General features: G+C 30.3%; 4 protein-coding genes and 1 long non-coding RNA gene across 5 annotated transcripts; 3 read left to right on the top strand and 2 right to left on the bottom strand.

Annotated features, from left to right (window-relative positions):
- Nucleotides 1-440: 440 nt before the first annotated feature.
- Nucleotides 441-1,325, top strand: LOC124492262 (uncharacterized). Its single transcript, XR_006959014.2, has 2 exons — nt 441-755; nt 821-1,325. It is a non-coding gene; the product is annotated as an uncharacterized LOC124492262 (long non-coding RNA).
- A 3,308-nt stretch (nt 1,326-4,633) lies between these two features.
- On the top strand, nt 4,634-8,874 carry LOC124495962 (glutamate receptor ionotropic, kainate 2). Its single transcript, XM_047059416.2, has 10 exons — nt 4,634-4,978; nt 5,166-5,318; nt 5,401-5,655; nt 5,740-6,152; nt 6,268-6,288; nt 6,483-6,650; nt 6,725-6,829; nt 6,932-7,249; nt 7,323-8,378; nt 8,456-8,874. The coding sequence occupies exons 1-10, from the start codon at nt 4,825-4,827 to the stop codon at nt 8,642-8,644; spliced, it is 2,832 nt and encodes a 943-aa protein (XP_046915372.2). The 5' UTR covers nt 4,634-4,824; the 3' UTR covers nt 8,645-8,874.
- Nucleotides 8,875-9,027: 153 nt separating this feature from the next.
- Nucleotides 9,028-10,602, bottom strand: LOC124495986 (uncharacterized). Its single transcript, XM_047059446.2, has 2 exons — nt 10,455-10,602; nt 9,028-10,397 (listed from the first exon to the last, which is right to left on the bottom strand). Exon 2 carries the CDS (start codon nt 10,098-10,100, stop codon nt 9,414-9,416), a length of 687 nt encoding a protein of 228 aa, XP_046915402.2. The 5' UTR covers nt 10,101-10,397; nt 10,455-10,602; the 3' UTR covers nt 9,028-9,413.
- A 229-nt stretch (nt 10,603-10,831) lies between these two features.
- LOC124495996 (ubiquinone biosynthesis O-methyltransferase) lies at nt 10,832-12,249 on the bottom strand. The gene is made up of 2 exons (XM_047059455.2): nt 11,335-12,249; nt 10,832-11,266 (listed from the first exon to the last, which is right to left on the bottom strand). The coding sequence occupies exons 1-2, from the start codon at nt 12,146-12,148 to the stop codon at nt 11,154-11,156; spliced, it is 927 nt and encodes a 308-aa protein (XP_046915411.1). The 5' UTR covers nt 12,149-12,249; the 3' UTR covers nt 10,832-11,153.
- Nucleotides 12,250-12,324: 75 nt separating this feature from the next.
- Nucleotides 12,325-14,061, top strand: Ostgamma (oligosaccharide transferase gamma subunit). The gene is made up of 4 exons (XM_047059435.2): nt 12,325-12,715; nt 12,778-13,537; nt 13,599-13,679; nt 13,745-14,061. The coding sequence occupies exons 1-4, from the start codon at nt 12,581-12,583 to the stop codon at nt 13,849-13,851; spliced, it is 1,083 nt and encodes a 360-aa protein (XP_046915391.1). The 5' UTR covers nt 12,325-12,580; the 3' UTR covers nt 13,852-14,061.
- Nucleotides 14,062-14,460: the final 399 nt, after the last annotated feature.

Below are 14,460 nucleotides of genomic sequence, written 5' to 3'. Positions count from 1 at the left end.
TAATGATTATGATGATGATGAAGGATATTTTTTTTTATCTAATGAAAACTTTTAACATTTTTATTCATCATCATCATCACTATCATTTTATATTCAATTATTATGAATATGTTGAACAAAACACATAACAAAAATTGAGTAATAGTCAAAAAATGCACAATATACAATACGTTGTTTGGTTGATGTTGAACCAAATAAAAAAAAACTATGGCCACATGTGACAAAATAAAAACTCAAAACAAAATATTACTCAAATTTCATTTGGATATCTTATTTCGTTCATTTTTTGTTTTCGTCAATAATAATTGTTATTATTGAATGACCGTATAAAATAAAGGATTGGTGACATGTCATGACCAAAAAAAAAAAAATTTCATGTTCAAACATATGATTTTTTTTCTGCGATTTAAATAAAAACACGTCATGGAAAAAAAATTTCCACTCAAACATTTGATTTTTTTTTTGTTTACTTTCTACATTGTGAATATCATCAAAATTTGATTTTTTTTTCTCCTTTTAATTCAGTGTGCAACAAATTAATAATGGATGATTCTGATAGTGTATATTATTCATGCGAAGATTTTTCAGATTCGGAAACAATTTCATCCAATTATTATAGAACATATCATCATAACTGGCACCTAATAAAAATTTTTAATAATAATGAAGTTGAAGAATTTATTGGTAAAAATTGGAGTAAGTGGTATCGGAATAATACTGAAAAATATTTGAAACAATATTACCGATGTAACAAGGTAATTATATGATGTGTTCAATATATGATAATATTATTTTTATAATTTAATCGTAATTTTTCCAGGTAAAAAGTAAAGACAAACAATGCCGAGCACGCATCTTTACCTCATATGACAAATTTTCTAAATTAATTCATTTATATAAAAACAACGAAAATCATAATTGTGATAAAATCATCACAACAAATAAACGACTAACAAAAGAATTGAAAAACAAAATAATATCGTTGATTGAAGAAAAACAAAAACCGAAACAAATTTATGAAAAGCTAAAAAAAGAAGGTAATGTATTGAAACAAACCCAAGTATATAGCGTTATAAGACGAAATAAACTTAAAAATATTGCCAAACAAAAATAATCTTGGGTGAATTGGAAAATTTTCATTCATCGTTTAACACACATCTCTTGGCTATAAATGTTGCTATGACCATGCTACAATCTTTTGTATATTATTCACTTTAACTTTCTTTTGTACACACTTATATATCGTATATACATCATATATGATATATATCCATCATTTTCTTTATTATTATCGGTCTCAATAAATTGAGATTTATCAAACAACATTTAATGGCAATATTGACCATTCGTTATGTATTGTCATATATATGAGATTAATTATGATGATGATAAACCATTGTTTCGTATTGTTGTTTCGAGCAAGAGATTGATGGAAAATTTCCCAAAAAAAAAAAATGTAACGTGATATATGAGCGGTCCGTCAACGTCTGAACTTTAGGAAGGTATCCCACTTTTTTGCAGTTGGAACAGTTGAAAAGATAAAAAAAAAAATTTCACCCGTGTAGGGGCCTCCACTTGTTGTTAGCATTTGTAACGTTTGTTATGAATTGTAACGTGATATATAAACCGTCGTCAACGTTTTGAACAATGAGTCAGCATCGAGTGCTGTTTTATCTATAAAAAGCATTTCTTGATTTTCTCGATAAGAGATGATAAGCCACGTTCTACTTTTGGATTGTATTTGTGTCGTTGTTATCATAATGATTATATTGTATAAGTCAACTAGCTGCGCATATTCCTGCCTATTGTCTCCACTTCCTTTTTCGATCGAGAATGACGGTGTGAGAAACGAGCATGTTTCCGACCGTAAATTCCGAGTCCGAGCGAGTTAATACATATATAAAGACTTTATTTCGTTTTCTACCATTGTTCCATGTTCAATTTTTAGTGAAACCAAAATAGATACGATGAATCGGAATCTATTGAGACATTCCTTGACGAATTTGAACGTGTGGCCGAAGCAAATTCTTGGAATGACACGGAAAACGCTAAAAGTTTTTCAGCTTTACTTAAATCCAGTTCTGTATGGATTGAAACCATCAAAAATTTGTCGACTACCGAAAGAGCATTTCCGAAAAAATTAAATTTAAAGATGAATCAAATGAATCAAAAGCAAGTTTTAAATTCATGTTTAATTCTCTCAAAAATAAAGGCTTAGAGCCTGAATTTTGGATCTCTGATGCATCGAATGAAATCCGAACTGCATTCAAAGAGGAATTTAACCTCTCAGACGATTTAATTTAATCATGTGTTGGGCGCATGCCAGAAAAAAACATGGTCAAACATTCAAATTTGGTCGATTCGTATAACCGAAATTCAATTATGGACGATATTGATTCATTACAAATTCAACACAAATACTATCAAACCGAAAAGTTTTCGAAAAAGCAAGTTTGTTATGCTGGGAAAAATGGAAAAAAATGAAAACAATTTTGTGAATTACATTATAGTGGCTATCATCACACTGAAATTGGTATGAAGGTGCATATATCCACGGACCTTCAACAAATAATGCTTTAGAAGCATTCAATTTAACAATAAAAAATGAGCAAACTTTACGAGAACGATTACCGTTTGCAAGATTCATCAAAACCATCAACGATATGATAAACTCATGGTCGTTAAGTTACGCTTCGGGATCCAAAACTTATAATTCAGAACCGTTAATTGAACTCAAAGATTGGACCGAAGGGTATAATTGGGCCAAAACCCAAAAAATCAAATAAGCTAAAACCGGATGGAACGGTATATTATTTGTTCCCATCCAGAGATGTCAAAGAACTCCCATATAAAACTTATTACGATTATGGCAATCTCCGATGAGAGTCTTTCGACGATTTCAAAAAAGCATCGTCTAGTTGTTGGTTTGTCTGGATAGAAAAAGATTCATGAAAATCAATGAGATTTACTCTCCTGAATATCGAAACCAATATTGTCAATCGTTACCGTTGTACCACAACAAACCTCTCAATTGTAGATATTCTTTTTGTGTGTTTTTGAATTCGAATAACAACACCATCATTGTAAACGAAAATTTCAAAAGCTACTTTCCCAAAATCGCAAATCCCAAAATTCTTCAAGCCTAATTTCTACAACGTACAGTTTATTACAGGTGATGGTCATTTCATGAGTTACCTTCCCCGAATTAATGTTAAATCAACTCCCGCTTGTGAATGCGGTCACAGCTACCACGAACCTAATCATATCCTGTTTGACTGCTCGACCCACCGGAAAATCCATCACAATTTAATTAATCCATGGGAATTTATGATCAACAAACATAATTTTACGTTGTTTAATAATATCTGCAAGGGATACGTAGTATCCAATTACTAATTTGATTACTGTATTACATTTTCTTTTGTTTGTTCCTTTATAACACAAATGCCATCATGGTAGTGTGTTTTATTCTAAATTAATAAATAAATAAATAAATAACACCATCATCAATTTCCAAAGGCCTAAATAAATTAATTTTGCTATTTTTTCTTTATGAAAAATTTTTGATAATTTTCAACAATTTCCAAATTCTTATTCTATTCTATTAGTTTTCTTTTATTTTCAATGATAATAATGGTTGTTTTGAGACCGATATCATCAATCGGAATTGCCGGGAACAAAAAAAAAAATTTTTTTTTTCCCCCCATTCAATTCGGTCATCACACTAAGGATAGTATAATAATCATAGAAAAGAAAAAAAAATTGTCTTTTACTCACTTATTTCTTTTAAAAACACCCACACACACACACACACACACATACAGTGGAGATAGTGCCGGAATTCCAGGATCCACTAACACTATTTGAACCTTAAGCACTATCAACATCAACAACATACACGCATATATATATATACACAGCAGCAGCAAGTTTTTTTTTCTTACATAGTATAAAAGATTGAAGAATGGAATGAAAAAATGAATGAAGAAAATTTTCACTACAAAAAGATGTTCATTTTCAACACTAACATACATTTTTTTTTACAGGAATTGGATCCATTTTTTTGACGCAAACTCAATTCTTCAACTTTTTTTTACCCATTCAACTATAGTGTCCTGGAACACAATGTACATGATGCTACGGTTTTATATATTTTGGATGCAATGTATAATATTCTGTAATAGTATAATGAAGAGCAGAATAAATAAATAAATAAAAAATAAAACAGACGCAGTAAGATCGAAGATCGACACTATTCACAATATATACACAAAGACAAGACAAGACAAAATAAAAAAGAAAATGGAATAAAAAAAAAAAGAAAAAAAAAGACAGAACGGAATTTTCTTTGCGGCATTATTGTTGATGATGATGATGTTGTTGTTATTCGGCCCAAATGATTGTATTTTGCAGTCATCATATACAATACATAGCACCGTATTCCGATTCTATGGTTTGCATTAAAAAGAATATGTTTGATTTTTTTTTCTACACATTTCTTTACTCGTCTGTTACATTTGTATTTTTTTTTCAATGAAAAAAAAAATGTTTTTCCTTTCCGAGCTTCTGTATGCTGCTATATTATCATCATTAGTGTAATATAATCGCTATACTAATCATTTGAAAAAAAATTGAATCAAATAATTTGATTTTGAATATATAAAAATGAAATGAAATGAAATTTATTATTATGATCGAATGCCACAATACCACATAATTTAGCCTTAATTTTTTTTTTGTTCATCAAGCAATAATCCACAGAATTCTGTTGATTGATTCCTTTTTTTTGTTTCTAAAATCATCAATCGAACAACAACAACAACAATGACGATGAATATTCGTAAAGAAAGAAAAATTAACGAAATCATTTTGTTACCGTTTCATCGTTTTACATCATTTGATTATTTAATATCTATTTTTTACATTTGGAATTTATTCACTCTGGTTCAATGTTCATTGCCACATTTGGTCAAAATAGGTGAGTAGTATAGTATAGTATAGTATTTTTATATTGCCCTTGAGCCATATAGAGAGAGATCCACTCTTGTTGTATTGGATTTTTTTTTTATTTTTGGCTGTGCACTCATGAAAATAAAAACAATGTTTACATTTGCATCATGATGATGATGGTGATGATGATTTGATTTGATTATTATTTAATCTAGGTGGACTATTCGAGAATGGTGATGAATCTGTTGAATTAGCATTCCGTGATGCTATTGAAAAAATTAACGATGAATCCATATTGCCCAATACAAGGCTTGAAGCTGTTATTGAAAAATTGGAACGTTGTGATAGCTTTCAAGCTTCTAAAAGAGGTAAAAAATAAATTTAAATCATTATTTTAGAATTTTCTAATTCCAAACAAAAATTATTTTAATTCTTTTATATTATAAAAAGTTTGTAGTTTACTTCATGATGGTGTTGCCGTTGTATTTGGACCACAATCAGTGGAGACCAGTGCACACGTTCAATCGACATGTGATGCATTACATGTACCACATATGGAAATGCGATGGGATTTTAAATTTGATCCACCATCAAATCATTCAGTAAATCTGTTTCCACATCCATTAGCATTGGGTAATGCATTCAGAGATTTGATTAAATTAAAAAATTGGAAAAGTTTTGCCATTTTATATGAAGAAAATGAAGGTAAATGAATATTCAATGATACAAAATTAAATGATATATAAATATTTATATATTTATGTTTTATATTTAAATAAATATGTTTAGCATTAGTTCGTATGCAAGAAATATTAAAAGATCCATCATTACGTGAAAAACGGATCGTTGTACGACAATTTCCTATTGGCAGTGATGAATATCGTACAACATTTAAAGAGCTACATAAATTGGCCATAAAAAATATTATTGTAGATGTACCTCAGGAACATATTTACAATGTATTAAAACATGCTCAACAAGTTGATATGTTATCCGATTATCATAATTATTTTTTCACTTCATTAGATCTACATACAGTAGATCTAGAAGAATTTCAATATGTTGGCGCCAATATTTCTGCTTTCAGTTTGGTTGATTTGAATTCAAAAGATTTTGGACAAATTTTGAATAAACTTCAACGTGATAGTAATACACGTTATAATTGGAATAGTGGTGATTCATTTGATTCTATGGTTCGAATGGTAATTATTTATTTATTTATTTTTTTTTGTTTTGTTTCATTGAAAAATAATATATAGGAAATTTATTTGTAAAAATGAAAAAAATTTACTGACCGCTTTTTCTTTATTTTGACAGGTTTCATCACATAATTTTACTGTAAGTAATAAACATTTGCGTACATAGTCATCTTGAATGATGATTGACATCATCGTTCGTTCTTTTGTATCATATACTTACTTATATAATTTTACTTCCAATATATTTGATGCAAATAATCTGAATAGAGATTAAATTATGTAAATTTTTTTTTTTGTTTATTTTGTCTACAAACACATGTCCATTTCAAACAGACCGAAACGACACTTGTTTACGATGCTGTTCGTTTATTCGCTCAAACTTTGTCTGAAATGGCAAAAAATGGTGCCACAATCCATCAAAATTTTCAACAAGATGATGTAAGCTGCGAAAAAGAAAAACCATGGCGTTTTGGTTCAACAATATCAAATTATATGCGAAATGTTTGTATGAAAAAAAATTTCATGACGTTTCATGTTTTTTTAATGAATTTTTTTTTCATTTGCATTGAATATAGATTGAAATAAATGGCTTCACTGGTCCGATCAAATTTGATGAAACCGGTTCCAGGATCGATTTCAAATTATTGCTACTTGAATTGACCCGTGAAGGATTGAAACACGTAATTTTGTGGCCACATTATAGATTTGATTTCTTGATTGATTGATTGACATTAATTGATATTTATTTTCTTTTTTTTTGAAAATAATAACTATATATATAGTTTGGTGATTGGACACCAGGAGAAAAGGTCACATTTATGAGTAATTATACTAAAGCAATGACAGAAATTTATCGAGATACCTTGAAAAATAAAACATTGACCGTGGTTACAATTCTTGGTGAGCCATATTGTATGGAAGCTGAAGATGAAAATCGAACCGGAAATGATCGTTTTGAAGGCTATTGTGTTGATCTTATAAAAGAAATTGCTCAGATTCTTGAATTCAAATATGTTATTAAAGTAGTTGAAGATGGTGTATATGGAAAACGAAATGAACGTGGTGAATGGAATGGAATGATTAAGGAATTAATTGAAGGGGTAGGTGTTTTTTTTCTTCGATATTAAAGTATTCTACTATATATTCAATTTAATTCTATTCTACCGTTTATAGAAAGCCGATATTGCCGTTGCTGATTTGACCATAACATATGAACGTGAAGCGGCCGTTGATTTTACTATGCCTTTCATGAGCTTAGGTATTGGTATACTATACAAACGTCATAAAAAAGATCCACCGAAATTATTTTCATTCATGTCACCATTGGCCATGGATGTATGGGTGTATCTAATCACATCATTTCTTGGCGTTACATTATTTTTATTTTTTGTCGCACGATTCTCTCCATACGAATGGGTTAATCCACATCCATGTGTTAAAGATCCACATGAATTGAAAAATAATTTTTCAATGAAAAATACACTTTGGTTTACAATCGGTTGCCTAATGCAGCAAGGATGTGACATAATGCCACGTTCATTATCAACAAGAGTTTTAGCTGCAAGCTGGTGGTTTTTTATTCTTATTCTAGTCTCATCATACACTGCTAATCTGGCTGCTTTTCTTACCGTCGAACGTATGGTTAATCCAATTGAATCGGCCGAAGATCTTTCTAAACAAACAAAAATTCCATATGGTTGCCTTAAATCGGGCTCTACTGAAGCTTTTTTTCGTAATTCAAATTTTTCAACTTATGCACGTATGTGGTCATTCATGGAATCATATCGACCAAGTGTGTTTGTTGAATCGAACAAAAAAGGTGTTGATCGTGTTGAAAAAGGTGATTATGCCTATCTAATGGAATCGACTAGTATTGAATATATTGTCGAAAGAAAATGCGATCTTTATCAAGTTGGTTCATTGCTCGATTCAAAAGGTTATGGTATAGCAACGCCTCCTGATTCTCAATATCGTTCGATTATTTCGGATGCCATTCTTAAACTACAAGAAGAGGGAAAATTACATATGCTCAAAAATCGCTGGTGGTCCGGTAAAGGTAAATGTGGTGGCAAAAAAGAAACACAAAAAGTATCCGTTTCAGCTAGTGAATTAGGTTTGGCTAATGTTGGTGGTGTATTTGTCGTCTTGGCTGCCGGTTCTATCATAGCAATTATTATTTGTATCGGTGAATTTATCTGGAAAATGGAGAATATTCCACGTTCAGAAAGGGTATGTCTGTAGATTCAAAGATTTGTTTTTTTTTATTAAATTAATTGATTTCATCTAACCCGCACATATATATGTAGGAACACATCTGTATTGAATTATTACGTGAAATTAAATATGTAATATGTTGCTATGGTAATACTAGACCAATTCGTAAAGTAAGCGATATGAATCCAGCAAGACATCTGATTATACAAACCGGTAATGGATTACCATTCATGCCAATGAATAGTTATCAAGAAATGAATAATAAAAACATTTATTCATAAGTTTTGATGATGATTATATAATAACTTATTATCACTATTGCGATTGTATTACATTCACATCTTTATACACACACACACACACAAATGAATACCTTTAAACACAATGTCATTCCAATATATTTTAACTTAAAAATATCAATTTCAATTTTATTAGTCACATTTTTATCGATTTTAGCCAATCAATAATTCATTTATATTCGAAATATATCATTTTTTTTTTAAATTTTCAACATCTTTTGTCGTGTTTTTATTCAGACACATGAAAAAAAAACATCAATCAAATTTGGAAAAGCCAATCACTGCTGCTACTGCTGCTGCTACTGCTGCTGCTACTGCTGCTGCTACTGCTTGCTGTATTTTATATCGGTTACACAGTTCAAATTGATGATAATAAATTTTTTTTCTTTTCATTCTTTAATAATGGTTATGAAAATTTTAATTTTAAAATTTCACTTTGTCTTTGAATTATTTCAACGTGTGTGTGTGTGTATGTATGTGTGTTTGTGTGATGATTGATGATGATGATTATATAACATTTTTAACTGTTAAACTGATTCAAATTCTGGAATTTACTACAATATGCGCAAAAAAAAAACGCAACTAGACAAAACATGATAAATTATTCGTATTATGAAAAATGTTATGAGATTATGGAATTTGTTTTATCATCATCATCATCATCATCATCATTATGATTATGACTAGCTATATATGATTTGCATTTTGTTTTTTGTTTCTCATGAGATCAATTCATTCATGTGTGGATAAATTAAATGAATGACTTTTTGTCATTGAAAAATTTGTACGTTGCTAAGAATGCCAAAAGAATTGGTACTGAATTGGTCAATAAATTTGTTGCCAGATTGGTTGAATCTGGTTTGAAAAATTGATCCATACGCCAATATTGTGACAAATGATTAATATGATTTTCACGACGTTGTTCTTGACGTCGTTCCGAATTGGTCATCTCTTCATTTTCACGTCGATTGAATCTTGATTCAATAGTCCATAATTCATCATTATCACTACGTTCACAACGTTCATTGTCGTGTAGATGTTCATTGTCACGGCTAAATTCATTTGATCGTTCATCGTTACGTCTGTCCATATCAATTCGATCATCGGATCGACGATCATTTGATTCCGTTTCTCTTCGTCTATCGGTGTCCAATCGTTCTCGTCGTTCATCCATTCGGTTATCATCTCTATTACGGTATTGCCATTGTTCTCGAATTTCTTCTCGATCAAAACGTTCTTCACGGTCATCAAATCGATCATAACGTTCGCGACGGTTTTCATCGAATTTCTCTTCAAGACGTTCGCGACGGTCATCAAATCGATCAGAGCGTTCAACTCTCCGTTGATCAAATCGTTCTTCAATTAGTTCTCGATAGTCATCAAATCGATCAGAACGTTCAATTCTTTGCTCATCAAAATGTTTCAATTCTTTGCTCATCAAAATGTTTATTTATTCTATTTGGCCATCAAATCGTCGATCATCATCGATTTGACGTTCAAAATCATCAACACTTCTGATTTGACGATCTTCACTATCGAAATTTTGTCTTCTTAGTACATCATCATTTTGACGACGTATGGATGACCAAAATTCATTTTGTTCAAAATCATCATCAAAACGTTTATCATAATCGCGATGTTCAATTTGTCGTTGATCCGGATAACGTTCAAGCAACAAAATGTCACTTGTGACGAACAAAAAATTTAAACACGAAATAAAAACGAAAATTGAAACCTAAAATGAAATCAATATATTTAAAATTAATCAGATGTGAACATATTACATACAAACCTTTTTTGTATTCTTCATTGAGACAATCGGTTTTTCAGTAGAAAACCAATCTGAATAATAAAAATTTCACCACGAATCAAATAGTTTTGCTTTGTTGAATATGTTGAAGTGCAGATGCTATTTTAGAATTTCGTTTTGAATGAATCCACCGAATGGAATAATCGGTTGCTTTTATAGTCGAGAAAAAAAAATTTTTCCATCATGAATCAAAGACTGAACAATAGTTTTAATTCAAACTACCTGATGTAGCATCTAATTGTATCATCATCATCATCATCATCACCATTATTATCATCATTCGAATGAATAGCTTCCGAGTCACGTAAATGAAAAAACAAACAAACAAACAATAGATAAATGGCGAAAAAAATGGATCAATCTTTCAAATTGTATAGAAATTTATTATTTTATCAAAAAAAAAAAAAAATCTTTTGCTAAAAAAAGATTAAACAGAAAAAAAACGGAACAAACATGAAAAAATGAAATCCCTTGAACAATGCTTAGGAACATGTACAAAATCAATCAATGAATTGTGTTTCTAAAAATGTATTGTCGATGATTGATCGAGTGTGTTTGTGTTTGTGTGTAAAGTGAACAGAATCATAATGGAAATGATGATGATGATGATCAAGGATAAGTAAATCCGTTACATCAATGAAAATATCACGTTGATTCTATTAAATGTCAACCAGTTAGCCATTAACGTTTTATAGCCAATAATGCATACGAAACAGATTGATCCTGTGACCAGCTCCATTGATAGGTAATTGGATTGAAAAACATTCCATGAATTTTGGCAACATCGCAACCATCTAGATATGAATGAGGAAAACCATTTGTTTTAAGAAATGCTTTTTAAAAATTAATAAAAAAAACTTACAATCCTCTTTCAATATCAAACTTAATGCTGCCGGTGGAATAAATTTCGAATATTCATGTGTTCCTCGTGGCAATAATCCAAGAATATACTCGGAAATAAGAATTGCTCCAAAATATGATAACAATGTTTGATTGATTGTTGTGATAACTAGAAAACCACCGGGACGGATACAATTGATGGAACTTTGTAAAAAGCTTTTGATATCATCAACATGTTCAAGTACTTCACTTGCAATTACAGCATCAAATGAATTTTGATTCTCAGCAATGGTGCTGAATTCTTCTATTGTCGATGATTCATAATGGATCATGGTTTCGGTGTTGGCAAATGAAATACGTGCATGATTTTTGGCAACAACAACATTCTCTTTGACCGGATCAATACCATATATATTGCCACCTAAACGAGCTAAGGATTCGGCAAGTATGCCTCCACCACAACCAATATCCAACAATTTTGAATCTTTCAATGGAAATTGTGAACAACGTGTTACTTTATCATAATTATCATTTAAACGAGATTGAAGAGCATCGACAATAAAAGGCACACGTAATTGATTCAAATTTCGTAATGCCAAAAGTTCATCACCTTTCCACCATTTTGGTGAGAATTTTCGAAACTTTTCCAATTCATTAGAGTCGATACTTTTGAATGATAGTTGAGAAACATCGTTGTGAATTTTTGAATTTTGTTCGTTGACCATTGTTGTGGCAATCATACGCTTTGAATGTTTCAATTGGTTCGGTTTTGACAATTGCAAATGAAATTTTCGCATTAAAAATGTACGACGACAAAATGATAATTTAATGGTCATTTTCTTATTGAATATTTTTTTAAAACATACAGAAAAGATTCAGTTTTTGAAATCAAAAAACAAAATATCACACATGCATATATGTTGAGTGTTTATCATACACACACAAAAGTTAGGAACGGTTGAGTGTATTCATTGCTGTCGAAATAGATACGGGCAAATTATAATGCAGACAACAATAATAGTTACATTGATGAGCTGTCTTTAACTCTCGGCGATAATTTTAGTGGTGGTGATTGAATGTTTGTTGTGGTTCCACGTGAACGGAATATATCTACCAAAGAACGAAAAGCCGGGTTATTATCATCAAAAAAAAAAAATTCATTAATTCATCTTATAAATTAGAAAATCCGATTCTTGATACAATAAAGTATTTTATTCATCAAAATATTGGATTATTAAAATATTGCCTGTATAATATTGAGAACTCCGATGATTCCGTGTACAAAAATGATACAGCCAAGAATTCTATATCATCATTCCAGAATGTCCTGCCACATGATTCTTTTGTGTTTGGCAATGATTTGGCTAATACCAATAATCAATGCCAATGCCAAAAAGAAAGAAGTAATTTTAAAATCATTTAATATTTCAAACCAATTAATTTATCTTAATTATTATTATTTCAGTCGCCTCATATGCCTTTAGAGGAAAGAAGCGAAAAATTAATTCAAATGTCCTTCAAACGGCCAATGATACGCTTGAATCCGGAAAAATTTCGTACATTCATTGGATCAAAACAACATGGTCAACCGATTCGTAATTATACATTCGTTGTCATGATGACTGCATTATCACCGGGACGACAATGTTCTGTATGTCGTTCGGCTGCCGATGAATTTTCCATTGTAGCCAATAGTTGGCGTTATTCATCTTTGTTCAATCCAAGCCTATTTTTCGGTTTTGTTGATTATGATGAAGGGTCTGAAATCTTTCAACAACTTAAAATCAATTCAGCCCCGGTGTTTTTATTGTTTAGTGAACGACAAATGAAAGCAAACACATTATTAATCAAACATGCTGATCAAATGGACATTCAACGAATTGGTTTCTCTGCCGAAACTATTGCTCGTTGGATTGCCGAAAAAACTTCCATCTCGATTCGTGTAGTTCGTCCGCCCAATTATACTGCTTCATTTCTATTGGTTATATTTTTCAGTTTGTTTTCTATCATTCTTTATGTTCGCCGAAATAATCTCGATTTTCTTGGTAACAAAACTTCCTGGTCAGTAACCGCTTTGGCTATTGTTTTTGGTATGACTTCTGGTCAAATGTGGAGCCATATTCGTGGACCACCATTGATGCATCGTTCAGCGAATGGAATATCATACATACATAATGGAAGCGGTGGACAATTCATTATCGAGACTTATATCATCTTTGTCATCAGTAAATTTTTAAATTAATTCAATTGAATCCTAATGTATTAATGTTTAAATTCTTTTCACAGATTGTGCTATTGCCGCTGGTTTCATATTTATTATTCATGCCGTTAAACAAAGTGGTAAAATAGATCAGAAGAAAAAGAAAAGTTTGTATAACCAAAATTATTATGACCATTTTTGAATTTAAAACTAAATCAAATTCTCATTACAGTAATGTTGATTGCCGGAGTTTCATTGATTGCAATATTTTTCTCATTCCTGATGTCAATCTTTCGTGGTAAAGCACATGGTTATCCATATAGTTTTCTTTTCAAATGAATTCATTGAATTTATTGGTGAAAATTGTGAATAATGAATCGATTAATTATCCATTAACATCCATATGGTACATGCATGCATATTCGTATTCAAAGAAGAATTTTTTTTTTGTTTTTGTTTCCTTGGAAACCAACAGAAACATTTTATTTTATTTTTTTTTTGTTTGTTTGTTTGCATGGATTAAAAACACAAACTTGATTTGTTTATTCATTATTTTCTACTATTAAACAAATATAAAATGTAATTTTTTTTATTGAATAAAAAATAAAAAAAAAGAATCTATATCCAAACAATTTTTTTCAGTAAAAAAAAAAAAAAAAAAGAATCACCGTTGTCACTAAAAAAAAAAATTTTTTTGGTTCTATTGACGTCAGCAAATTTCATATTACTTGAATGGCTCCATTTCATTAGTTGAATTTAACATATGTGTGAAAGATAATGGATAATTAAAAAAAAAAAAAAATATGCAAAACAATCTCGATATACAGCCATTGTCATCATCATCATCATTTATTTACGATTGTTATGAATAATAATAGAAAACAAAACAGTTACTTATTGCAGTTGGATAATAACAGATAAGGTGCTGAATTCTTCTTTATTTCTTCA

Source organism: Dermatophagoides farinae, chromosome 5, assembly GCF_024713945.1.
Source record: "Dermatophagoides farinae isolate YC_2012a chromosome 5, ASM2471394v1, whole genome shotgun sequence".
Taxonomy (NCBI): domain Eukaryota; kingdom Metazoa; phylum Arthropoda; class Arachnida; order Sarcoptiformes; family Pyroglyphidae; genus Dermatophagoides; species Dermatophagoides farinae.
Note: the sequence above shows the minus strand (reverse complement) of the source record. Positions and strands in the feature narration are given on the sequence as shown.

Bases quoted from the DNA above. Each gene is read 5' to 3' on its own strand.
- Ostgamma (XM_047059435.2), top strand. From the start codon at position 12,581: ATGATTCCGTGTACAAAAATGATACAGCCAAGAATTCTATATCATCAT. The intron at 12,716-12,777 runs GTAATTTTAAAA...TTATTATTTCAG, and splicing joins CCAATGCCAAAAAGAAAGAA to TCGCCTCATATGCCTTTAGA. The intron at 13,538-13,598 runs GTAAATTTTTAA...TTCTTTTCACAG, and splicing joins TTATATCATCTTTGTCATCA to ATTGTGCTATTGCCGCTGGT.
- LOC124495996 (XM_047059455.2), bottom strand. From the start codon at position 12,148: ATGACCATTAAATTATCATTTTGTCGTCGTACATTTTTAATGCGAAAA. The intron at 11,267-11,334 runs GTAAGTTTTTTT...ATTCATATCTAG, and splicing joins TTTGATATTGAAAGAGGATT to ATGGTTGCGATGTTGCCAAA.
- LOC124495962 (XM_047059416.2), top strand. From the start codon at position 4,825: ATGACGATGAATATTCGTAAAGAAAGAAAAATTAACGAAATCATTTTG. The intron at 4,979-5,165 runs GTGAGTAGTATA...TATTTAATCTAG, and splicing joins GCCACATTTGGTCAAAATAG to GTGGACTATTCGAGAATGGT. The intron at 6,830-6,931 runs GTAATTTTGTGG...CTATATATATAG, and splicing joins CCCGTGAAGGATTGAAACAC to TTTGGTGATTGGACACCAGG.
- LOC124495986 (XM_047059446.2), bottom strand. From the start codon at position 10,100: ATGAGCAAAGAATTGAAACATTTTGATGAGCAAAGAATTGAACGTTCT.